Consider the following 24,911-nt stretch of genomic DNA (forward strand, 5'->3'; position numbering starts at 1 on the left):
CCCTGAAATCTACTATAAGGCGTTAATAGTTTAGTGGGGGTAAAGTGTTGCTTTTGAAAGTTTAGGGATACTTTTGAAATAGGCATATACCCTAAGTAAAACTAACAAATTAATTATTTTATGCATTAAACACACTTTTTTTCTAAGATGCTAACTTAGGTATCAAAGTGAGATTCCCATAAATTTTTTTTGATTTTAGTTGTTTTGCAATGATCGTGGAAGCGTAAAGAACATAAAAAAAAAAAAAAAAAAAACGTGTCATTCACACCGTACCATAAACGGTCCTAAAATAAATCACACAGGTTAAGAGGTTATAGCCTCACCTTTCAAAGTATCTACTGAACGTGAAACAAGAAAAGTAGTTGAACAGAACAATTACACAAACCAATGTTTACACATGATAGGAAATCAATTAAATAAAATTGAAAGGAAACTGCAAACAACCATTAATAAAGATACCAGAACCGATAAAAGGATTGAGATCTAAAACAAGAGAAGAAAAAGTTTTAGATAAAGTCAACCAATAGTTAAAAAAGAAAATGATGCTTCAACCTCCAAAAGTATAAAAGTCCTACACAAACATATATATATATATATATATATATATATATATATATATATATGGACACACACACACACATTCAATTGATAAACATAATTTAGTTTGTGGGTAAGTAGTCAAACTTTAGAGAAGTTAATTGTATTTTCCCCAAATATAATCAGAATTTTTATGAATATCTCTCAAACCCTAGAAGGTGGGATGCTTTCATTCACTAGAAGTAAATTCCTAAGAAGTTACTGACTTGATGCTAGTAGTTATTCTGTATTGTCCAAATCCATTTCATCAATTTCCGAATATTTCATAAACCCTAACCACCCTAATTTGCCACACCTTAGAGCCACTCGTGACATCCCACTTCAGTTTATCGTCTAAACTTCAAAGAAAAGAAAAGAAAAGAAAAGGAGAGAAAGATGTACAGGCACAAATGCACCTTGTTGCCTAAACTTATATTCCCCTGTGATTTGCATTTCCAACAAAATACAAAATTACATTGTAGTTCTGTTAAACAAAATCAGTCAAAGAAAAGTGACATTTTCTTGCAACTGACATAAATAACAGACTACTACGTGGTTACAACACAAGACAAACTTGGTATACATTAATTTACTTTGTTAAAAACGACATATAAATTATCCTATGCTGCATCCAGGAACAAACTTCGACACATGACGACGTCGTCCCTTTGACAAACAGGCCAGGCTCACAAAAAGCTATTTCCAAAAATAGATTTACCCAGTCATCAAGGCAGAGAAGCAGCTGCAGCAAATTCTGCATCAAGGGTTGACTTTTGCGTGGGAGGGCAAAAGAGATGGTCATGCGGCACTCAAGCAGTTCTCCCAAGTCCCATATTTTGAGCTGAAACTACCTCCGCCGCTCTGCTGCGCATGCTCAGAAATAACTGCTCGAGCACAAACATCCCATGTACTTGCTATTTGGCGAAGCGACATTGGCTGTGAAAGGCTTCGTAGAGATATGCTGAACCTCGACTTTGCCTTTACTGAAAGATCTTCGTACTCCTTACTGTCCAAGCAAAGAATATCAGACCCAATTTTCTATATCAGATGTAATGGATTTCCTAATTTCAAATACCCCTGTCGGTACTACGAATGGCAGATATTTTCACTCCATCTTTGAGGATAACTACATATTAAAAATGACAACTTAAAAGAATACATAATAAATGATCAGTTTGAGAAAAAAAAAAAAAGTCCCATATAGTACCCATATTATCTAACAGCTTGAGGTTTCTTCCATACCCATTTGCCTGCTAAAGTGGCTCTTAAGGAAAAAAGTGGAAGAAAAAACTACGCTTATCCCCCTCAATTTACTACTCTATTTGCAATGTCTCCCAATCTTTCAATTTGTTTGATGTACCCTACCAAATTACCAATCTACCATTAAGCTTGGATTGTCCCACTTTCATTAGGATTTTCTATTAAATCCTAACTGATGGGCATAATGGACATTTCATGCAAAATGACAAAAATGCCCTTCATAAGATAATTTTTTTTTTTTTTTTTAAAAAAAAAACAAATTCATGGGGGTATAATGGTCATTTTTACACCACATGCAAGTCACATGATGCACTTGCCATCTGACTTAAAGGAAGGGAGACGTTGCAATTCCAATTTTAGATTACTAGGCTACATTATACAAATTGAAAGATTGGGAGAACATTGCAAATTTGATGGTAGATTGAGAGGGAAAGTGTAGTTTCCCAGAAAAAAATCCTTAGTGTGCATAAAAAGCATCAAATGAAGAGATTGAAATATCAGTGTAACCAGAACTAGCCCGTAAGTCCGTAACAGAGATTTGAATTAGTGAACTGGTTACCTAGCCTCTTTGGCATGTACAATTTGGTGTTCAATTGGAAGTAGACTGGGAAGACATGGTAAATCCAGTTAATCTAAGACAAAACATTGCAAACCAGTCAAACCAGAATGGAATCCTAAGTTATACATGGTTATTGATTTTAGTAGTACCTTAAAGTACCAATAAAAAGAATCTTGCCCTGGAACACAGCCAATTAGCCATAGCAGAAGTATTGCTAAGAGTTTCTACAGTGGTACAAGCTAATGTCAGCCATTTCTAGCTTAGTATAAACTGCTGCCTTACCATAAATATCTAAAATAAGTCATATTTATTGATAAGCAGCTCCAGGTCACATGACTGGGTGACGTGCAAACCAACCCCTTGACCTTGTTGACATCAAGTGCCAGTTTGAAACTATAGGCATATGTCATCATCCTCAAATTATTAACAAAATGAATAATTATTTGAGAATTATTTGACTAAATCCTGACTAAAAAAAAGAAAAAAGAAAAAAAATTCCGGCGTATGGATATCCTGCCATAAATTTCAATGAAGTTTTTCCAGAAAGCTTTTCAGAAGCTTCCATATCCAATAGAGGCTTCTAATTCATTAATGTTAATTTTGTCATAAGGATTGCAAAAGAAGTTATTAAATCTGTTCAGTTAGACCTGAGAAATAATCTTCAAATCTTAACTTTATTGAACCAAAACAGCATATAAAAGAAAGGCATAGTTCACAGTTTCATCACCTGACTTCGACTGGAAACTTGTCTAAGAGTATTGGGGAGCAATTTGGATAATTTGAGGGAACAAGCAATCTTAATGGTTGGATTGGTGACTGCATAGGAGTTAAGCACATATAAATTCTGAGAAGATATTTATTAGATAAAAATTTACTTCATGTTAGAAGGTCTGAACGCCCACCATTTGTGCAGAAGCGTATTGCGATTTCAAGTTTGGACTCAGAGCCACAGCACTGAAAGAGCACTTGACAATGGTTCCTTCACCCCCTTCAGCAGCAGCCGCAGCAGCAGTTGGATCGACGTCTTCGTCACTGATATCAACAACTGTGTCTATAAGTCCTTGATTTATCTCCCTTATTTCTTCCAAAAGGGCATGATTAACCTGCAACAGGTGCCACGTGATTTATTTATACTGCAGAAGCTGATGTGGGCATTCTGACATTCTGACCATAAAAATTAAAAATGTGCCAAGATGGGGAACTCAGTTTTCTTTTTTATCTCTATTTTTTTTTTCAATGATAAGAAAGAATTGAACTGAGAAAAAAATGAAGGTTACAACAAAAACATCACTTAAACCAGCAACTCTGAGGTAGGACATGATTGCCACACAACTTGGCATTTAATCACAACCAAAATCCTGTTGGACGAAACTGGTATCCTTATATACCTATTTAAGGAGACCCTGCAGTATAACAACCTCCCTCTTCTCTCTCATGAAGCCTAGTGGTAAGGAATTCACTTTGGGCATTAATTTTAGGATGCATCTGCATGCGTAGACTCTCCTATTTCCACTCTTTTCTCTCCTTTTCCCCCTTTCTTATGTAAAATCAGGACAAAATTTTTGTAGAAAATAGAACACAAGCAGTTACCAAAACGATCGTTTTAATTAAACAATCTAAACTTAGTTTAAATCGAGATTCTTCCATCCAAAAACGTTTGAGGTTCAATTTGTAAATTTCAGAGATTGTTTTAAAAAGAAAAAGAAAAAATAAAAAAGAAAGAAACAAATATACCATTCCCTCGAAGAAAAAGCAAACCTGGGTTTAATTATTATAAGGTTAGCAACGGATTGGATCAGTAGGATTTGACAATTGTAATAAAAGCCATTTGAAATTGCATTTAGGGATAAATGCAAAATCAGTCCGTGTGGTTGATCTAAATTACAAATTCACTCATCGCGGTATAAAAAATAATTCAGAGGTCCTTGAAGTTAAAACTGAAGACAGGGGAAGGATCGAAGTTCCCAAACAATGCATAACCTGGAAGATACAATCGGGTCGGTATTGCTGGTCAATCATGTGAAACCATAGAATTCATGCATGTATGTTTGTGTTCTTTTTTTATTTTATTTTATTTTTCCCAAATTTTGTATGTTATAAGTTGTAAATAGATAATTGAGTGTTTGTATTTTGTAATATGTTATCCTATTCCTAAATAAGAAAATTTATTCGCATACTATCCATCAATGCTATGAGTTAAGTTGTTAGGGCTTCTCTCTAACTTGACTCCTTTTTTTGATTGTGTAAATAATGATCTTAATCTGTCCATCTTGAAAGAATGAATTACTCAAGTTGGTTAAGTCTCTTAAACTTGCAAAAAAAGAAAGGTCTGGATTTAAATTTTAGGGTAAATATGAATGTACTCCATCAATAATAGAGATGCCAAATTAATATATTTTTTTATTAAGAGTGACGTGTCGCCATTATATGGGTGCTAACGTGGCACAATAACAGAATCCGTCTAGTGTTTTGACATAATTTGATTGCAGGGACTATATTGTTATTTTGGCCTACCCCAAGGACTACTGAATTATTTTTTATACTCTAAGGAGTGATTTGTAATCTAGGCCAACCACATGGATTGATTTTGCATTTATCCCTTGCATGAATTTAATTCCTTTTACAAGAATTTCACAACTCTATTCTTTTGTACTACAAGAAAAACAACCAACACTAATTTGGACCAGTTTAGTTCTCCCCCCCTAACGTTCTCAACCAACACTAATTTCAGACTAATTTATGTAATAATGCAACAAAGTTATTTCATCATGCTTTGATGAATTAAGGAGCAACAAGGAAAGCCACATATATTTGCACAATATTCATCCATCCTAGTTTGTCTTCAGGGGCAATCCATTGTGTCCCCAAAATTGAAGTGAAATTTCATTAGAAATAGAGTTAGTGCTCCAAGGAGGTATAAAGTGTGTACATATAAATTTATGTTTGTACGTATGTAGATACATATGTATAAAGTACTTCAAGGAGGTATGTATATAATGTCTCATCCATTATTGTGTTTAGGTGCTCTAGGCATGGCAAAAGTGTAAGTATGGACTCCTACCAAATTTTCTACACCTACATGTGCAATTCTCCACATGAGGTGCACCTTGAAAACACCTTTGTAAAACTATAGTCAACAACTATCATTCATCTTGAAGTATATACCAAAAGCAGAGATTTATACCTCAATCCTAGGCCTCTTGATACTCGAAGTCGCAGTTGACTCCAGGTCAGATGTCTCTGAACCCGTCACCTGCTTGAAACTATCATTCATACTGCCAGCTGAGGAAACGACATTTAAGGGCATGGCACTTGTGTAGCGCCTCATTTTCCTTGTCCCGTTGGTTCCATCTTGTGTGATAAAATTTCTTGCTTGGAGACGACAGTTCGTCATGGCAACCAGGTCCTCACCAACAGCAGCCCTGGATCCATTACCTGGTGCTGACCCTGCTATTCTATCAATCATGCTCACAACTGAACCAATGTCACTGACAGAGGCACTCAATGCTTTAGGTGACATTGATTTTACCTGAAAATTACAATTACAATTACAATTGTATTATTTACAACCAAGATGAAAGGAACCAAAAAGATAAAAGAAAGTGCCATATGAAGTTTTTTCTAGTTTTGTATGAAAAGTCATTAAGCACCACAACGATCATGGTGTAAAAAAAAATTCAACTGACCACTTTAATTAAACGTTCAAGAGGCTGCTCTGTAATGCTCGACTTTCCAGAAACGCTCATCAAAATATTACCATGATTGCCATCCGGACCAGTAAACTCAGCAAGCAAAGGTGAAGCTGATATCCCAGGAGTTCCAATGGCAAGTGATGGAGCTGGTGCTCCCATACCACTTGTCTGTTGATGTCCAATATTTCCAGCATTTGAGAGCGGTGAAACACCAGCAATAGGTTTCTCAGAATCCCCTGGCATAGGAGAAGGCGCCAAAGGAGTTGAAGGAGATGGGATTACAAAAGGTGAATTTACAGATTGCAGCGGCGTTCCAGCTTTTGTGAGAGATGATACATTTTGCTGGTCAACCTGTGGAGAAGAGTGTTGTGGAATCTGTGGGGACGCCGCTTGAAGCAGTTGGGGTGAAGAAATAGGAAATGAAGCTCCTGGTTTTAACTGTTGATGGGAATAAGCAGAGCGCTGGCTTGCCGATAGATGTTGCTGAAATACCCCCGTCTTAACACCCAACCCCTGTCTCATTTTCATTTCATTCCCATCATTGATTTGATGAAGTTGTGGCATTTGGTGTGTCTGCAGCTGTGCAGACAGCTGCTGCTTTGGCTGTTGGTGCAACTGTTGCTGCTGTTGGTGTTGCTGTTGTTGCTGTTGCATTATCTGCTGCTTCTGTATCTGCTGCTGTATCTGGCGCTGTTGCATTTGTTTGAGATGTTGTGTCTGCAGCATTTGCTGTTCCTGCTGGTTTTTCAGCTGCTGTTGTTGAAGCATATTGGAATTTGATGGAAGAGGATTGATATTTGGCTGTAGCACAGTCGGTGATGACAAGGTGTTGACATTTGCCTGTTGGGAAGCACTCACGGGATTTTGTTGTAGAGATCCCATAGCCACCTGCTGCAATGAGCTCAGTCCATTTCCTTGTCCTGAGTCCAAATTGGAACCAGCCTGCATTGAGTTCATCATGTTTTGCTGTGCCGTTGAAACCCCAGACAAAGAAGACATAGAATTATGCTGCAAGTTTGTCATATTGTTCTGCTGCATTGCTACAGAACTTTGTAAGTTCATTGATTGCAACTGAGGGTTCATTTGATTTTCATGAGACTGCATTTGACTAATTTGAGATTGTGGCTGCTGCATAGAGTGCATATGTGGCGGGGGAAGCTGTCCTTGCTGCAGTGAAGAAACAGGCTTCCTTGGCTTATTTGTGTTTATAAAATTTAGTATCTGCTTCTCATAAGCTCCCAACTTCTCCTTGAAATTGGGTAATATGCTACTTTTAGGAACCTGTAAGAATGTTATAATACGCTCCAACATAGTCCTAAACATTTTCAACTTTTCAAGCTGATCTGACTTTGGTTGTTGTGGAAGAGAATCATGCTGGAGAAACCAAAAACAAATATAATGAGAACAAGAACACAGGTAATGGACAAGGATCAAGTTGGAAAATTACCAATAGTTATGGTGGATGCCATTACCACCATAAGTATGATTGAAAAGCTGACTAATGAGTAAACTCAGTCAATGAATTGTACAAGGAAATGTTTGAAGTTTAAAATACCTGCTGCAATTTAGTAGCAATTTTCTGGTACATTTCATTTATTTCAGGTAAGTACATATCCTTCATGGCTTTGATCTGCAAGATAATATTAGAATAGATTATCAAACTCTTCATTTCTTCAGGTGCCATACACTCTGTAGGAAATTTGCTACATCTACACAATTGTGGATAATATATCACCAACCATCACACTGCCATTAGGAATTTGCAAGATATATTCAGATACAGTTTAATAAAGAGAAGAAATTTGGGGGGGAGAAGAGAATTTTTAAATTGATGACATCCATGCATCATCCACAAACTCAGTCCTCTCTTGATTTCTTGAGACACAATGCCAACATTAATCGAACCCAAACCACATTCAGCTAAACTATAAAAATCATCTTTTTCTTTGACATCATGTATAATGCTGCAAAAATACACACGGCTCACTCATGCACAAACGATAATCCCTGGCTGTCTATTTTTTTTATGTTGATTAACTCACATCTTTCTTGATAGGCACACCACCAGACCAACTTAATGGGAAAACCTTACTAAATTAGATCAAGTTGTCATCTTCAAGAATCTGTTTTTCAATGCCTTCTTTTTTTTCCGCACAAGATACAGGTGGTTCCACTTTAACCTTATGTTCACTCACATTTTTCTAGATAGGTACTCCACCAGACCAACTTGCTAAGTAAACCTCGTTTAAATTGATTAAATTCTAATTTTCCAGAAACTACTCTTGGTGCCCAAGCTCATGGGTGTACAGATTTTCCAACAGTCCATTTTAGTAAGAAATATTTTACATATACAAATGGTGACGGAGCCAGAATTTTGGTTTAGGAGAGATAAGATTAAAAGAAAGAGGTTAAACAAAATTGATTGTCAAAAATATTAAATAATATAAGTAACTAAATAAATGGACAATCAACCGTTATTTATGTAACTTGTAATTTGTTTTTTACATTAATTTATTTAGTTGTTTTCGACAATGTTTCATACTTTGAAAATGTCTATATATTCATCAACATATTAACTTAAAAGAACAATCCAAACAGAAAAATTTAGAAAGATAATTTGATTAATTAAGAAAATAAGTCTCTGAAAGTTTGACAACATATCTGAAAATTTTCAAGAAGTTCTGTGTATATTGATTTCTTTATAAAATTATTACAATATCTAGTTTTTTCTACTTTTTATCCTAGTTTTCGTTCCCAAGCATTAAGATCTGCGTATAAAGAAAATTGTAAAAAAATGTTGTGGTATTGTAAAGAGAATTTTTTTTAGTAAAATCAAATAGAAAAAGTTCAACACCTTTTTTGGCGGCATCATCCAAACAGCTATACCACCTTTTTTCTTTTCTTTTCTTTTTTTTTTTTTTTTTTTTTTTCTTCCTTTTTTAACATTCTAAACGAATATCCTAAGATTAAATATTATGTGTTATTTTTTTAAAGAGGCCGCTACATGAAAAATGGAAATGTATAATTTTTTTTTATGTGTGTTTTGGAGGGGAAAATTGAATGAAAAAAGGAAAAGTAGATGACCCAAGTGGGAGGAGCATTATTATGAATTGGGAGAGGGAGGGGGAACCAATTTGATTTCCAAAGAGTAATAATTTTTATGTGTTTTGAAAATTAGGCAACTAAATAAAAGAAAAATAATTAATCTAAGTGGGAAAGACATCATTTTGAATTAGAGGGGCAAGGCCTTTTTAGTTATATAAAATAATATATTTTTTTGAGCCAGGGTGAGCAATTACCCCTGGCTCCACCAGTGTATACAAACCTTAGGACCTAAAGATAACTTTTATATCAATGTCTAGGCCTCACTTTTGTCAAATCAAGTAAGCAGTAAAATCAATCAATCCATTACACATGACTAAAAAAGACTATTGTTTAAAGCACCACATTACTAAAAAAAAACTATTGCATGGATTAAGCCTCGAAGGGTGAGCGAGTTGTTAGTGAGTTAGTGGGGACAACTGGGACACCGAATTGTTTTGAAAATGTGGAAATTGACTCCTTTGTGTTTAATGTGACATATTTGGAGAGATCAGAACACAAGGAGCTTTGAAGATCGTGAGATTATGTTCCAATCCCTTTAAACTTGAAGAGTAGCATGGAATAGTTTTTCTGTTTTTAATTTTTTTGGAATTTTGCAATTCTTTTTCTACACTTTAGGGGTTCTCTTGTATACTTCTATTGTGCTAGGGTTGTGCCCCTATGCACTTTTAATGAATTTACATTACTTATCAAAAAAAAAAATTATATGTATCGTCTCATGAGTAAAAAAAAAAAAAAACATTCTAGACCGATAGATAGAACATAGGTCCTTACAGACAATAAAGCTTCTTCGTTTCCATTTTTATTTAATTATTTATTATTTATTATTTTTTATAATTCTAGTAGCTCCTTTTAGACATGAAAGTTTCCCTGAGTCCAATGCAGATCTGATCTTTCCCTATCTCTCATATTTTATGGTCTTCTCAGAGTTTCACTATCTATTTTATGATGATCTTTCACTATCTTTCATATTTTATGATCTTCTAAGAGCTAAACCCTACTTTTACTAATCAAAAGAATCAAAAGGTACCAACCCCTCCCTCCCTCATACTTCCAAAATTAGCGTTAAATTCTTAGCTAAGAAAGCTAAAATAAAATTATGAATAGTCTACATCAACCAAAACCAGTCCAACTTTCAACTAGCTTTTTTATTGGAGCTTAACAAGAATGGTTTGGCTGATTGTCACTAGTATCACAGACTACAATCTGAATTCCAATTTCAGTGTCACGTGCATATGTGCAGCACTATTATCCTCACTAATGCAATACCATATACATCATTATAGTATCAGATTAATGAGTATCTTGACTCTTTATCTTCATTTTCTTTTGTTCTAAAAGTATGGTTAGGAGCACTTTTTTAAGGATGGTAAAAGTTCCATATAAGCTTCAACAATGTCCTTTTTTTGAAAAATCTTTCTTTTGGGAAAAAAAAAGGAAAAAGGAAAAAGAGTTCATATTCTCTACTGCTAAGATAATTCTTCGAATCTTATAAAGACGGAAAGCTTTGTTCTCTATTTGATTTTCCATATCTATATAGTTTTATAATTGTTATATCCTGTTGTTCAGCAACTACGGACATTGAAATTAAGCCCAAATTTCACCCACACCCAAATCCAACAACCCCCACAAGAAACTTCTCCTCCAAAACTCTATAGGTGAATTTCATAAGTCATCTCATATTACCTTTTGATGAACCTCCTCTTGCCAATCACCGCCATTTGCATGTCCTGTCTGAGCAGTGGAATCTAGAGACGCTACAAAGATATCAATGTGTTATTAATATGAGCAAATGAATGAATAGCCGCTAAGAAGGGAAATAATTTAGAGAAGGCCGGCTAAGAGAACACTAGACTAGTGAAAAGAAACTAATAAGACATACATTTGTTATCAAAGAATCTTTATCCCGAAATATCATGTCCACATAAAATAACAACTCTGATGTAAACATTTGAAGTAAAAATAGGGCATCCCAGGTGATAGAACAAGGATAATTTGGCTATTAAAACTGTAATCATCTATGTGAGCTCTCATTGATATATATAGACGATTACAAGAGAGTTTGAATAACAACACATAACCGCATCTGCTTCCTATACAATAGGACTAAAACTCTTATCTAACCTTATCTCTTATCTATCTTTCATAGAGTTTGAACTCTAAGATAACTGAATCTTATCTTGCTGAACACTAGAGTTTGAATAGAAGTTGATTTCCTATGGAGCCACATAAGACTCACAATTGGACTGTGAATCTTTTCCGGTAGTATCCTTAATACCAGGATTAAAGGTGCAACTTTAAACACCTTCTGCACACTAAATTATTCAGACTCCTCATCTAGTTTCAATTGATCCACAGTGCATCCCTCATCGAAAATAAAATTCCTTAAGAGGGGCCTCCATAGCTTGTTTTCACCTTAAGAGTACAATATAACAAGTTAACAACATTCATTGGTTCCACGGATAGGAATTTGATCTCTCATTTTTATGTATGAGGAAATCAGGTTAGGATAAGGATGGAATTTGACCTCTCATTTGGCATGTCTCAACACAACCCAGGTGAACTAAAACCAAGTAGGTAAAGGCAGCTTGAGGGTTATGCCCTAAGAGGGTTGAGGCACCATCAGAGACATGAGCACAATCTATTGGTTAAACCTTTTTTTTTTTTATAAGTAACCAAGATATAATCAAAAAAGCCCAAAGGCGCAACCCAAGTATACAAGAACAATCTATTTGTTAAACTTGCACGGCTCCTTCTCCTTCAGAAGTGGGCGAGTCTTCCGGGGCAACTTTTGTTGATGATTCTTCACGGGGAGGTGGTCTTGAAAAGCTTGGTGGTTCTCCCAGGACAGCTATTGATCTTAGCCTCTGCTTTCAAACTTTGAGGGTTTCTCACGAGGGGAATGAGAAGGCCTTTTTGGACTTCATAGCTCTAATTGATGCGGAGCATCGTCTGGAGGCTCCAGTTCCCACTCCTAAGTTTAAAGGGTGTCGTGAAGTGAAGAACCTAGAGTGCACTATTAACTATGACGCTAGGGGTTTTAGTTCTAGCCGGGGCAAGGCAAAAGGGCCTCTGATGTAATGTTTTAGTCTTTGGGTTTTGTGGGCTGGTTTTGTAGGGGTCTTTGGGTTTCCTTATGTTTTTGGGTTTTTCGGGTGTTTTTCCTCTCTCCTCTTGCTCTCCTATTTTGGTTTCCTCTTTGTATACTTCTTGTATGCTTAGGGGCGCCTTTTACGCTTTTTATAAAATTCTCTACTTACTTATCAAAAAAAATATTGCAAAGTTTTAATCTGCGAAATTAGCTTTTTTGTTCTGTGATTCTTTTACCAAAACTCCTAAAAAACGGAAAAACGCACACACAACCGTTCTAGTGTGCCTTTCAAAGTCTTTCTGGATGCCCTTGGACCTAGAGAAAATTTTGAAACAAGAAATCTTATCTGTCCAGTCAATTGACAGCATGACAAGGATCAAGTATAAATGTTCCAAAGTTGACCCATTACCCAATATTGATATAACCGTTAGGAAAAGGACAATTTCTGATACACTCATATGCTTTTCATTAAAAAAAAAATCCTTGATAAATACAAAGCAAACAAGAAATTGATGAGGAAGTCGTTGCCCAAAGAAAATATTATAAAATCTCTCTCTAAATGTTCCAGAGTTGACCCATTATCCAATATTGATATAACCGTTAGGAAAAGGACAATTTCTGATACACTCATATGCTTTTCATTAAAAAAAAAAAAAAAAAATCCTTGATAAATACAAAGCAAACAAGAAATTGATGAGGAAGTGGTTGCCCAAAGAAAATATTATCAAATATCTCTCTCTCTCTCTCTCTCTCTAAAATATTATCAAATCTCTCTCTAAATGTTCCAGAGTTGACCCATTACCCAATATTGATATAACCGTTAGGAAAAGGACAATTTCTGATACACTCATATGCTTTTCATTAAAAAAAAAAATCCTTGATAAATACAAAGCAAACAAGAAATTGATGAGGAAGTGGTTGCCCAAAGAAACTATTATCAAATCTCTCTCTCTCTCTGTGGGTAAGGATCAAATCTCAAAATGAATAACTGTGAATTATCAGAGTGCTATATATTTACATATGATGATTAAACCGTTACAGAATTCATTCACTGAAAGCATGAATAACTAAGGGGCTGTCAATGGTTTGAGAAAAAATAACTCAAAAGATGATCATGGGTACAGAGATGAAAGTGGTAACCACTGTGGCAGCAACCATGATGTGGTGGCAAATGTGGTGGTAGCAGTGGAGACCCCACCCATGGCAAAGACTATGGAGATGGTTGTGGTAGTATCAATAACAATGACGTTGACAACATAACTAGCAGCACCGTATATAAATACAGAAAAAGTGGTGGTTAAGATGGTTCTGGCGGAGGGCAGTGACATTTTCACCAATAACTTGGGGTCTTTTACCTAGACGTGGGATTTTGAAACATGAAAGTTCTTTGGAGTAGCATAAAATGAATGCATCCTTCAATCATTCCCAAAACTTCCAGACTTTATACATAAATACTTACAGCAAAAAGTTCCATTTCTAACCACACATCCGCTAAAAAAAATGCAAATTTACATAAAAAAATTATCAACCACAATGCATTTTGAAAATATATACTAGGCACAGTTGGAAAGTAGGAGGACAGCAAAAAAAAAGAGGCAAAACAAAATATGTATAAAATTTCAGGCTGATAGTCTTGCAAGGGAAATGTATGATAATCTAAATAACAAAATCACCAAACAGAAAAAGTGATTTGGGAACAGGGAAGAAAACTGCATAATCGCAATGACATACTTGATGATGTCTCTGGAAGAGCTCTTTGATATAATTGCTTTTGCTGATCAATTACATTCTGAGGTTGAAGCAAGGAACCTGATGCTTGACCTGATGCTTGAAGCCTTTGCTGCATATCCCTTTGTAATGAATTTGACTGCTGTTGCAACTGAATCTGAGACATCAATTGCTGCTGTGGTTGCTGTGGCTGTGATTGTGACAGCTGCCCTTGAGTTGGTAACAGATTAGATGCGCTCTGTTGTGATTGTTGCTGCATTGGAACCTTGGACTGTTGTAGCATGTGTACTGAGTGCTGAGTAGCTTGCATACTTGAGTTAACAGACTGAGGTCCAAGCAACTGTTGTTGCTGCTGCTGCTGTAACCCAGAAACATTACTTTGAGATCCCAACTGTTGCTGATGCATATTAGAGAGGTTATTTTGCTGAGCCATTAACTGTTGTTGATGTTGCTGTTGCTGCTGCTGCTGCTGCTGCTGCATGTTTTGAAGATTATTCTGCTGGCTAAGCAGCCTCTGTTGCTGCTGTTGCATGTCCCCAACACTGTTCTGTTGTGCAATCAATTGGTTCTGTTGCATATTTGTAGCATTTGACTGTTGCCCTATCAACTGCTGCTGCTGTTGCTGCTGTTGTATTGGCAGCTGCTGCATCGATGTTTGCTGTTGATGAATAACAGCAGCCTGTTGTGGCTGTTGCTGTTGCTGTTGCTGTTGCTGCTGCCTGAGAACTGATTGAGAATGCGACTGCTGCTGAAGCATGGACTGTGTTGCTTGTTGAATAGATGTCTGCTGATTTTGCTGAAGACCAGAGAGAGGAGAAGATTGCATCACAGATGATGTTTGCATGACTGATTGTTGAGAAGATTGCAACTGATTGGGCTGTAATAGATTTTGCTGCTGCTGCTGCTGCTGTTGTTGCTGGATGTGAGATTGCATGATTGCGTGTGGGATATTTCCCTGCTGGAGCTTCTGCTTTAAAAGCTGCTGTTGTAACTGCTGCTGGTAAATATACTGCTGTGAATTTTGTGGCTGTTGTTGTTGCTGCAAAGAAACAACTTGTTGCCTTCCTTGCATTTGCCGCTGATTATTTGGAAACATATTGGAAGGCACCCCTTGCCCCATTGAATTCCCTCCTGAATTCTGTGAAGTACCAGATATATTCTGCACATTGGTATTCTGGCCAACAACATTTGACATAGGAGTCTGGTTTAAACCAGAGACAGGAGAGAGTACAGATGGTAAACTAGCACTGCTTTGAACTCCAGTAGGAGCAATGCTATTCTGAATATTCTGGGACATCAGTTGTTGGCGTGCTTGAGCCTGACTGGCCGACAGTGGCATAGGCAGTGATTGCCCTTGGTTGTGAACTTGGGATGGCATACCGATCAATCCTATTCAATATGAAACAACAAAACAAACAAGAAGTTAGATTAAAAAAAAAAATTGAAGGAAAATAGCGGGTGGGGAGAGGAGGGAGGGGGGGGGGGGGGGGGGGGGAGAAGCTGAACAGAGAACATGCATAAGCAATTTTATTCCTTGTATCACATATTCAAAATCTCAATCCTTTCTCCTTAATCTTTAGACCTTTCATAAGAATTGCATCCTTGTTCACAATGGTAAAGTCAAGTAAATATGCATGACTATGTATACATACAATTTTATGCATCTCTATATGTACCCTATGCAAAGTAATGTGTGTATGCATATAATGTGTGAATGTCCGTGAAATATCCATTTATGAGTGTCAAAAGAACAAATTTAGAGAGAGAAACAGGATGGATACTAAATATGCAAGGAAAATCATGCACAATGCTCTATCACATATTCAAAATCTCAATCCTTTCTCCTTAATCTTTAGACCTTTCATAAGAATTGCATCCTTGTTCACAATGGTAAAGTCAAGTAAATATGCATGACTATGTATACATACAATTTTATGCATCTCTATATGTACCTATGCAAAGTAATGTATGTATGCATATAATGTGTGAATGTCCGTGAAATATCCATTTACGAGTGTCAAAAGAACAAATTTAGAGAGAGAAACAGGATGGATACTAAATATGTAAGGAAAATCATGCACAATGCTCTATATACCTGGATCTGGGGGCTTATTGTTACTACCAGTAGCATTGGATGGCAGAGAATTGGTTATAGGATTCTGAGACTTAGTTTCCATTGTAAGCATCTTCAGAGATATTTTTCGTAGATAATCTGACTGAAATGAGGGATCAACAAAATAAATAAATTAAAATCTCATGGCTCTGTAAGATGCAAAAAGAGAAAAAAAAAGTATCATAGTATTATCTATTCTGCAAGTACGTATGCAAGGAAATGTACATATACATCATGAAAATTATGGGAGCATTATGATTGAAGTACCTGGCTTGTGGCAGCAGTGTAAATCTTTTCCTCAAACCTTATGGCTATTTTCTTGAGTTCATGTAATCCCTCTTGGCCAGAAACAGGAAGATGCCTCTTCAATGTGTCCATTCTATAAGCATAAGATGTACTCTTAATAAATATCAGCCATACAGAGATCCAAATTGTAAAACTATGCTGACAGTGCAGAACTTAAGTAACAAAAACAGCAAGAGAAACTATAAATACAATTTCATAAAATTTAAAATGAATAAAGAATAAGAAACATATACTTTTTCCAGCGAAAGAAAATAGAAGCAGCAACACGACTGTTTAAGCTTCACCATCTCGAAGTCACAAACATGGAACTCTGATAAATGTTCTCTCAACTTTGTTTTTCAGTTTAGAGAAAGGGGGGGGGGGGGGGGGGGGGGGGACACTGCACTAGCATTTTAGCAAGTTTCTTTGGGACTCAACTAAGACATAAACCATTAACAAAGGCAAGAAAACCTATAACTATCTCCCTTTTAAGATGATACCACATAACTTCATAGGAATAGCTCCATCTTACCGTTGAAATATTCATATACAAATCAAGCTTGTTGAACGTCAAACATTACATACATTCCAAAGCCTAGATGTGTTTTGCAATTCCATATTTGTTCCAATAATGCCTAAATTAAACAACCAAGCTTCCACTTAATGCTCCTCCATTCAATATTGTAAACACACAAATCTCAAGCTTACAACATGCCTTTGTTTTTTAAAACAAATGCAGTAAAACATTGTTTATGGTGTAAAAAGCTACAACAAGAACACACTTCTATCGAGCTCACTAGGGAGACACGAGTCCAACCGACAAGCCAGAGAATCTGACCCTAACAGCAATATTTATAAGCAAAATTGCATCTTAATTCAGTCACAAAAGGCAGTCACAACGATGAAGGTAAAGTTGGTCAAATGAAAAATAAATAAATAAAACATGAGAAACCAAGCATAAAGCAATATCCAATTACTTCGAGAGCGCAATCACTGTACTTGTAACTATATAACACGGCATACACGGAACCTTACAACTAGAGATTAGAAACCCTTTCTAGTTTTGATCATATATAAAACTGAAACTCTCAAATCAAATATATATGCTGGTTTTGGGAATATAAGGATACTAGGGTTTGTGGTCTGTTTGCCGGAGGCCTAAGGGCTGATACCATATTGGGACGGGGAATTTTGTAAGGCATAATCTGCTCGATTTGGCCACTATCACTATCAGATGAATACTCTACTGAAGATGATTCGTCTTTTAGTTGTAATAATTCTTCACTGTTGTTTTCTTCACTGTCGCTTTCTGATTCTGATAATATAGTTAAAGGAGTGTTTTTTTTTTTTTTTTTAATTCTGTATTTATGTCTAATTTTTTTATCTTTTTTTTTTACCTTATTTTTGTACCCTAGTTGTTTTTGTAATGTCCTGGTTTTCCACACTTATAACATATAGGTTTCTTATAAGTCTTGTTTTTCTGTGTTTTATATGGTTTGTAGTCTTCTTTTCTATATATATATTTGTTAAACCTTTTGGCTTGGGTTTCATATTTCTTATAATGTTAGAACACCTAAGATACCCTACGCTAACTGATTGCAGATGGTATAAATATATATTTCTTTCAAGAGTACTGATTAGAAGTGATAACAGCCAACTTTATTGGAAAGAAAGATTCATTGGAGGATTACCAAAATATTTTGCTTATAAGGTCCGATAAAAATTAATCCATGATGGTCATACCGATTATAATAGTATTACTTATGGAGAAATAATTAGTGCAGTAAAAAAGATAGGATTAAGATCAACACAACAATTAGAGAGAGAGAGAGAATCACATTTTGTTCACAATTCTTTGACGAGAATCGGGCGGCAATTGGTTCCTCCAATCGCCGGTGTCCATGGTGGGTTCTCCTCCGCCTCCGGCGCCTCCTGCTCCTCCGCCTCCCCCAACGGGAGCTTGACTCGGATTGGGCCTCCAACTATTGGTATCCATTGAATTTCTCTAAATAATATCAATTTACAAGCGAATCGAAGCGGAGCTTTCACCACCGTTTAACTCAAATTCAAATCGCTCAAATTAGAAAGAAGCGGATAAATATGAACCCCCGATTTTGATTCTTCACGGTCCGGACCCAAATTTTGAGAGAGAAAGATCGAGTGGGAAGGGAAGAGAATTTGTGTGGGATTTTTTTGGGGAAGGACTTTATATGTAGCGTCTGTTTGTCCGAGCAGAGAAAAAAAAAAAAAATTGTTATATTTCACATTTTTATTTATAAATATTTAATAATATTAAGGTGATAAGTTCAAATAATTTTTTTAATATTGACTAATTCAAAGCCTGATTGAAAAAATAGTTATAGTAATTTTCAACATCACTCAAAAAGTAACATTAACCTTATTTTCATTTCATTAATCTGATGTGAGCTTCAATTTTTATTTTTTTATTTAATAAAATGAATTCAATAACTGATAGACACGACAACAATCTAAAACGAAATAAAAATATAATGTTGAAAGAATGAGAAGTTTTGGCTTCTTTGATAACGTTTTCTTTTTCCGTCTTTTTATGTTTTATTTTTTAATGTTCCTAAAAAAAAAATTAAAAAAACTAACCATCCTAAACATAAAACACTTGGTAACTTTTTTAAAATAAAAAATTATCTCAAAACACATTAACAAATATAATTATAGTTTTTTTATAATATTTTTTCAAATCAAAAATAAAAAGCATCTCAAAACAAATTAAAAAACATAATTATACTTCTTTTTTATAAGTAAAGTTAATAAGAATTTTTATCAACTTATCAAAAATATGAATTTTTATCAAGAGTGTTAATGGGTGTCTGAACTCTGAAGACTCGGACTAAATAAATCAATTTAGTTCGAATTTAGTTCAGTTCTCCTAGTAATTGGGATTTCTCGCAATAATCCATTCTCTCCGGTAAAGCCCTTTTATTTTCTACAACCCATATATAAAATTGATATGTATTTTTTGGCATGTAAGAAGTATACATTATTTAAATAACATGTGTTTCTTAAATGGTTTTTAAATAACATTAATAAAAAAAACGTGAGAATGACACATGTCATTTTTATATGTGGGTCGTAAAAAATTTATAACCTTTTATTTATGAATAGAATTCAATTACAGTTTTTTGGTGCAATAATAACTAATCAGTTGGTTTACATTTTCTGTAGAAAGCATTTGTGAAAAAAAAAAAAAAAAAACAAACAAACATTTACTATAAAGCGTTGTCTATTCTGATTGGTTCACCATTTCCTTCGAAGAGAATTTGTAGATTTTTTTTTTTTTAATAGATACTTGAAAACGAAATTACAAACTAAAGCCTTGACATACCAAAGCTTAACAGAAAACAAATATTACAAACAAGAAAGTAGAAAGGTAATAAACCCCAATCAAAGATTGCAGTGTCTAAGTGGTAACAAATGAGGGAATGGTGAGTTTTCAATTCCAGAAGAATTGAAAAGGTTCCGGCCCTATCAACCTTGAACAACGCCAAGGATCTGTCTGCACAAGGCAGAAATAAAACCAAACCAGCGAAAAACAGGGGCATGACTCGTGCAAAGGCCTTCAACCCTGTCCAATGAAACATCCCTGTGGAAACGGATGGGCGGGCACTGATTTGGATAAGGAAGTAACAACCCCATTGTAGGGGGTGAAAAGGAATTGGCATAGCATTTTTCAGATCAAGGAATATGAAAGTTGGTTCTACTAGAGAAACCGATACCAACCACAGACAAAATAAATACAGAAAATATTAGACTTATTACAAATTAACAGTGATAATATAACCACTGCGTGGAACCGGTGCTGGTGGCTGCTTAAGATGAAGATCAGCTTGCATGGCAGCAGACTCTGGCACATGGAGTGCACACTCCGGCGCGTGAGTATCTGAAGACGAAGCAACTGACAGTGGATTGAAGGGGAACAAGCCGGGAATCAGATGGTGTGGAGCGTATGATGGAGAGGCCATCTAGAGTTAATAGATCTAAGTTGAAAAACATAAGATCGAAGAACTTCAAAATACCGGTGTTTTCCTGGCCAAGAACGGGCGCACAAGTCCAGTCCAGCTATATAGACACACAAAGATAATATAAAACCAACAAAAAAAGGACAACACACTTCGGCCATTATATTTTTGCTAGCACCGGCGCGTGTACTCCACGCGCCAGTTCCGGACGACCGTTCTCCGGCTATGGACGTTGCAGACAGCAAAAAACGGCCATCAGTGGCGGCAGGGGAAAGTTGCGGGGGAGGAGGAGCCTTCACGCGCTAATGAGTGCGGAACACCCATTGGCGCGTGCAGGACACGCTCCTTGGAGGGGAGAGTTGGATGATGATCGGGTGGTGTTGGTGGAGGCGGAATGCGACGGACTTCACAGCTGAGAGGCGTGTGACACACCGAAAGAGGAGCTGGCTTGTAGATCTAAGTTTGAAAACTTGGATCCAAAGCCCTTCCCAATTCCATCGGTGGATCCATGGTGGGTGTGTTGTAGAGACAAGAAATGGAAAAAACAAACAGGAAAGCAAAGAAAAAACCTCCGAAAAGGCGGAAATGGCTAGAAAGAAATTTGGCCGGAAAACCTCTATAGATGCGGATAAGACAAGAGCGAGCTCTTGCCGGAAAGGAGCCTCCGAAGAGGCGGAAGCCGGGGAAAGGGGGAGGGAAGGAAGGAAGGAGGGAAGCATAGAGCTTCCCTCCTCCCATGGAAGTTGGACCAGGAGACTGGTCAGGGAAGAAGGCTAGGAAGGTGAGAGCGTTTTCGCTCTAGGCGGACTTTTTTGCTGCAGTGGTGAGAATTTGTAGAATTTAGATCCTTCAAGAGTGAGTTTCTTTGTGTGTGGATAGCGGTACAATGGAAGATTCTGACTATGGATAATTTGAGGGAAAGGAAAGTCATAGTAGTGAGCTGGTGTTCTATGGTTTGTGGCGTGAGGGAGGAGGTTTCACGCCTCTCTCCTCCCCACGGTGTTTTTTGTGACCTCTAGAAGGTCTTTTGTTTTTTTCCCATGGTTAGACCCAGGGGTGTTTTGCCTCCTAACCTTTCGGGTTATGGAGTGGTAGTCCTCTATGGATTGTAGAACCAGTAGGGAGTGTTTGTTTTTGTGTTTTTAATGGTAGGATTGGCAAGCAAGAGATGTTCGTTTGGGGTGAGATTTTCTAGCTGAGCTTCACTGTCATCTCCGTTTTCGTCGCTAGATCTACGCCCATTCACCGGGCTTTTTGGGACACACGCCTCTTAGTGGAGTTTGCCGTCACTCTCCAGTCCTTCTGCCTTTAGCCACGACCATGTGGGTCTCTGGTGGTCTGCGCGTGACTTGCACGCGCCAAGGTCCTCCGTTCTCTATTTCTGCCCGTGTGGGTCATGGGTCTCATTTCTTGGTCTTGGCCGGTGGTGGGGATGGTTTCCGGCGGTCGGCTGTCACTGGGGTGATGTTCGTGTACAGCGTGTGTTGTTCACATGCCTGCACCGACAAGGATTTTATGACGATGGCTTGTTTGGTTGTTTCTGTTTGTGTATTTGTTTGTTGTTGTGCTCATTATATAATTTTTATCTTCTTTAAGTCTGTCTATGGGTTTTTAGATATTACTAGTATGTTTTTAAGGCTTGTTTTGCCCGGATCAGCCTTCTTATCTTTAGAATTGGTGCTTAAATGTAGAGAATGGCTCAAATGCCTGATTTTGTAATATTTGTTTATTTGTAAGCAACACCCAAGTTAGTTTTTCTGGCTTAGTGGATAGCATGCGTTTGTATTTCTACTCACTTTTATGTGTTCTCGGGCCTGTTGGTTTTTTAATGCAAGGAGCCCTGAGCTCATTATTTCAAAAAAAAAAAAAAAAATCATGCACAAATGGGTGATCGAGTTGATGACTTGTTGGATAGGTCAGTTAGTAAGTCGCACCGTTTTAGGAGCATAGAGGATGACCCATTTGTATTTAATGTGGTGGAGAAAGCGAAATACAAAGTGTTTTTAAGACCAAAGACTTTGGTGGAAGAGCTAAAGAATATCATGTTCCAATAGCTTTATACATGGATTGGGGCATATAATAATAGTTCTCACTTTTCTAACTTTTTTGATTTTGTAGTTTTTTGTTCTTTTTTTCCTTAAAGAGAGTTTATTTATTTTTTTTTTTTTTCTTCATGTACTAAGGTTGTGTCTCTACAAGCTTTTAATTAAATTACTTTAATTATTAAAAAAAATGCTCACATATTTAGCGAGTTCGCTTGAATGGTGAAGTTTGTGAAAGATGTACAAAATTGAGTTTTCATTCTTTGAAGCTATAATTTCCTTGACAGTCGTGCTTGATGCACTTCATGAAGCAATTGAGAAGATAGTGAAAACAGAGGGGAGAAACATAGAGACAAGAGAAGAGAAAATAAGCCAAAGAGGAGAAGAACCTTGAGAGAGGGAAAAGAGAGGCAGAAAATCAAAGTGGAGAAGATGACAAAACCATAACAATGGTATTATTCATCAAAAGCTACTTACTACAATAAAAACTAGGTTTAAATAGACTAAGCATTAAACCCTAACTCTAACCCTAATCGTACTGTCCCGCTAAAATAACAAAGAGTCCAAATTAATATAATACAACCTGTCTGAAAATAAATAATAGACCAAAAAATGCAACTAAATAAAAAGTCCAATAATGATCAAACTCATGTGATCTGGGTCTCATGTTTGGTGCTCTACATCATTCTCCCGCCAAGGCCGCGTGGGGATTCTTGGCGGACCATCACAACGTTTTTTGATGGCAGGATAACCTTGGAGGTGGTTAGAAGAGGCGGGGCGATGGTGGGCTTCAGTGGCAGCGTGTCTGGGATGTGGAGATTGGGTAGGGGTGCAGAAGCGTCTTTTAATGATTTCTTTTGATCTTTTGAACATCACAGATTTTCTGGTTGAGGTAGGAGTTGGGTTTCACTAGTGATGTATAAACGGTTGCGATTATTCCCTCTTAACGGCAACTAGTTTAGGCAATTATCATTTTTAAGCAACTGTAACTAGTCATAGCAGGACGATTGCAGTTAACCGCACAATTAAGTAACCACTTGTCAAGTAATAGGTCTTTTGGGTCACTTTTAGCTTTTTAGGCCATATTTTAAACTATTTTGGGCCTCTTTTAGACTTACCTTAGTTTCTAGAATACAATAGATTTTTTTACATAGTAAGCTAAAACTTGATTTTTGTTTTTGTCTTTTAAATCTATATAGTGGCATGCTTTCATAAAGCACGAATTTCAGATGGTCTTAGAAGCTTGGAAGACAATGGTTATCGTCATAACAATACTACAATAGAACCATTCTTGCAATATTAAAAAGAGACACCTTAGTGAATGCTGTTGTAAATGAATTTGGACAGAAGCTCTTTATTTAGGCGCTTCCATACGTCTAAAATCATCCGGCAATATTAGCAATCAAACATTACAAATCTAAAATCAGTCTAAAATTAGTTTCCTCTGTAAGGCTTCGATAAAAAAAATTGACGTTATTTTGTTATATTACTATTTTAACTTATATATAATATGTAAAGGTAGGCAGTTAACGGTTATTTATTGTTTTGCTGAACCCTAAAATCGCTAACTGCAACCGCCCTAAGTGGTTATGCAGTTGCGGTTAATAATTATCCCGCTTGTACACCCCTAAGTTCCGCAAGGTTGTTGGCAGTAGTGGTTTTTTTTATTTTTTTATTTTTTTTTTATTTTTATATTAACTTATTTAGTTGTTTTTGAAATGACTATATTTCGTCAACATATTAACTTAAAAAGAACAATCTAAATATAATGTTTTTGAAATATAACTTGATTAAGAGTAAATTGAGAAAAAAAAGTCAGACAACATAATTGAAAATTTTCAAGAACTTCTATATAAAATTATTACAATATCTAGTTTTTTCTAGTTTTCGTTCACAATCATTAAAATCCAGGTATAGAGAAAATTGTAAAATAAAAAAAATCTGTTGTGTTATCGTAGAGAGAATTTCCACTGCTTTGCAAGAAGCTGATGGAGCACAGGTCCTTCGTTTCCATTTTTTATTCATTTCTTTTTAATTCTAGTAGCTCCTTTTAGACATTAAAGTTCCTCCATATCTATATATATATATATGGATAACTTATTATACTTCCAAAATTAGTGTCAGATTATTAGCTAAGAAAGCTAAAATACAATTATGAACAGTTTAAACAACTACATAAACCAAAACAAGGCCAACTTTCAACAATTTTTTTTTTTTTGGGGAAAAATTATATTTAGTGCTTAAATTCTCATTTAATTTGGATTTAGTCTTTAAATTTCTAATTTCAAGTATAAGGTCATTAGGTTTTGTCCATATTTAAAATAAGTCATATCATTTTACCGTAAAAATTAAAGATTTGTCATTTATCACAAGCGTCTTATTGGTATCCACATGAGCAGCCTAACATTAATGTGATGTCAACAAGTGTCACATCATCTATAAAACAAAAAATAAAAAATAGTTCATGC

General features: G+C 36.1%; 1 protein-coding gene across 3 annotated transcripts; it reads right to left on the bottom strand.

The window, feature by feature from the left end:
• Positions 1–975: 975 nt before the first annotated feature.
• On the bottom strand, positions 976–18,627 carry LOC133864127 (mediator of RNA polymerase II transcription subunit 15a). 3 transcript variants are annotated; one of them, XM_062300354.1, is made up of 11 exons: positions 18,245–18,627; positions 16,389–16,500; positions 16,104–16,224; positions 14,012–15,397; positions 10,876–10,937; positions 7,643–7,717; positions 6,082–7,461; positions 5,580–5,924; positions 3,298–3,498; positions 3,123–3,211; positions 976–1,582 (listed from the first exon to the last, which is right to left on the bottom strand). In XM_062300354.1, exons 1-11 carry the CDS (start codon positions 18,400–18,402, stop codon positions 1,375–1,377), a joined length of 4,137 nt encoding a protein of 1,378 aa, XP_062156338.1. In that variant the 5' UTR covers positions 18,403–18,627; the 3' UTR covers positions 976–1,374. The 3 variants fall into 3 exon arrangements, with proteins under 3 accessions (XP_062156338.1, XP_062156337.1, XP_062156339.1); XM_062300353.1 differs by having other exon boundaries at positions 10,876–10,946; positions 18,245–18,626; XM_062300355.1 differs by lacking the exon at positions 18,245–18,627 and adding an exon at positions 17,375–17,717 and having other exon boundaries at positions 10,876–10,946; positions 16,389–16,499.
• Positions 18,628–24,911: the final 6,284 nt, after the last annotated feature.

The sequence above is a fragment of the Alnus glutinosa genome, chromosome 3 (assembly GCF_958979055.1).
Source record: "Alnus glutinosa chromosome 3, dhAlnGlut1.1, whole genome shotgun sequence".
Classification (NCBI taxonomy): domain Eukaryota; kingdom Viridiplantae; phylum Streptophyta; class Magnoliopsida; order Fagales; family Betulaceae; genus Alnus; species Alnus glutinosa.

Excerpts from the sequence above, each read along its gene's own strand:
- LOC133864127 (XM_062300353.1), bottom strand. The coding sequence starts at position 18,402 with ATGGATACCAATAGTTGGAGGCCCAATCCGAGTCAAGCTCCCGTTGGG. Across the intron at positions 16,225-16,388 it reads ACACTGCTGCCACAAGCCAG|TCAGATTATCTACGAAAAAT; the intron begins GTACTTCAATCA and ends CCCTCATTTCAG. Across the intron at positions 15,398-16,103 it reads CAATAAGCCCCCAGATCCAG|GATTGATCGGTATGCCATCC; the intron begins GTATATAGAGCA and ends CATATTGAATAG.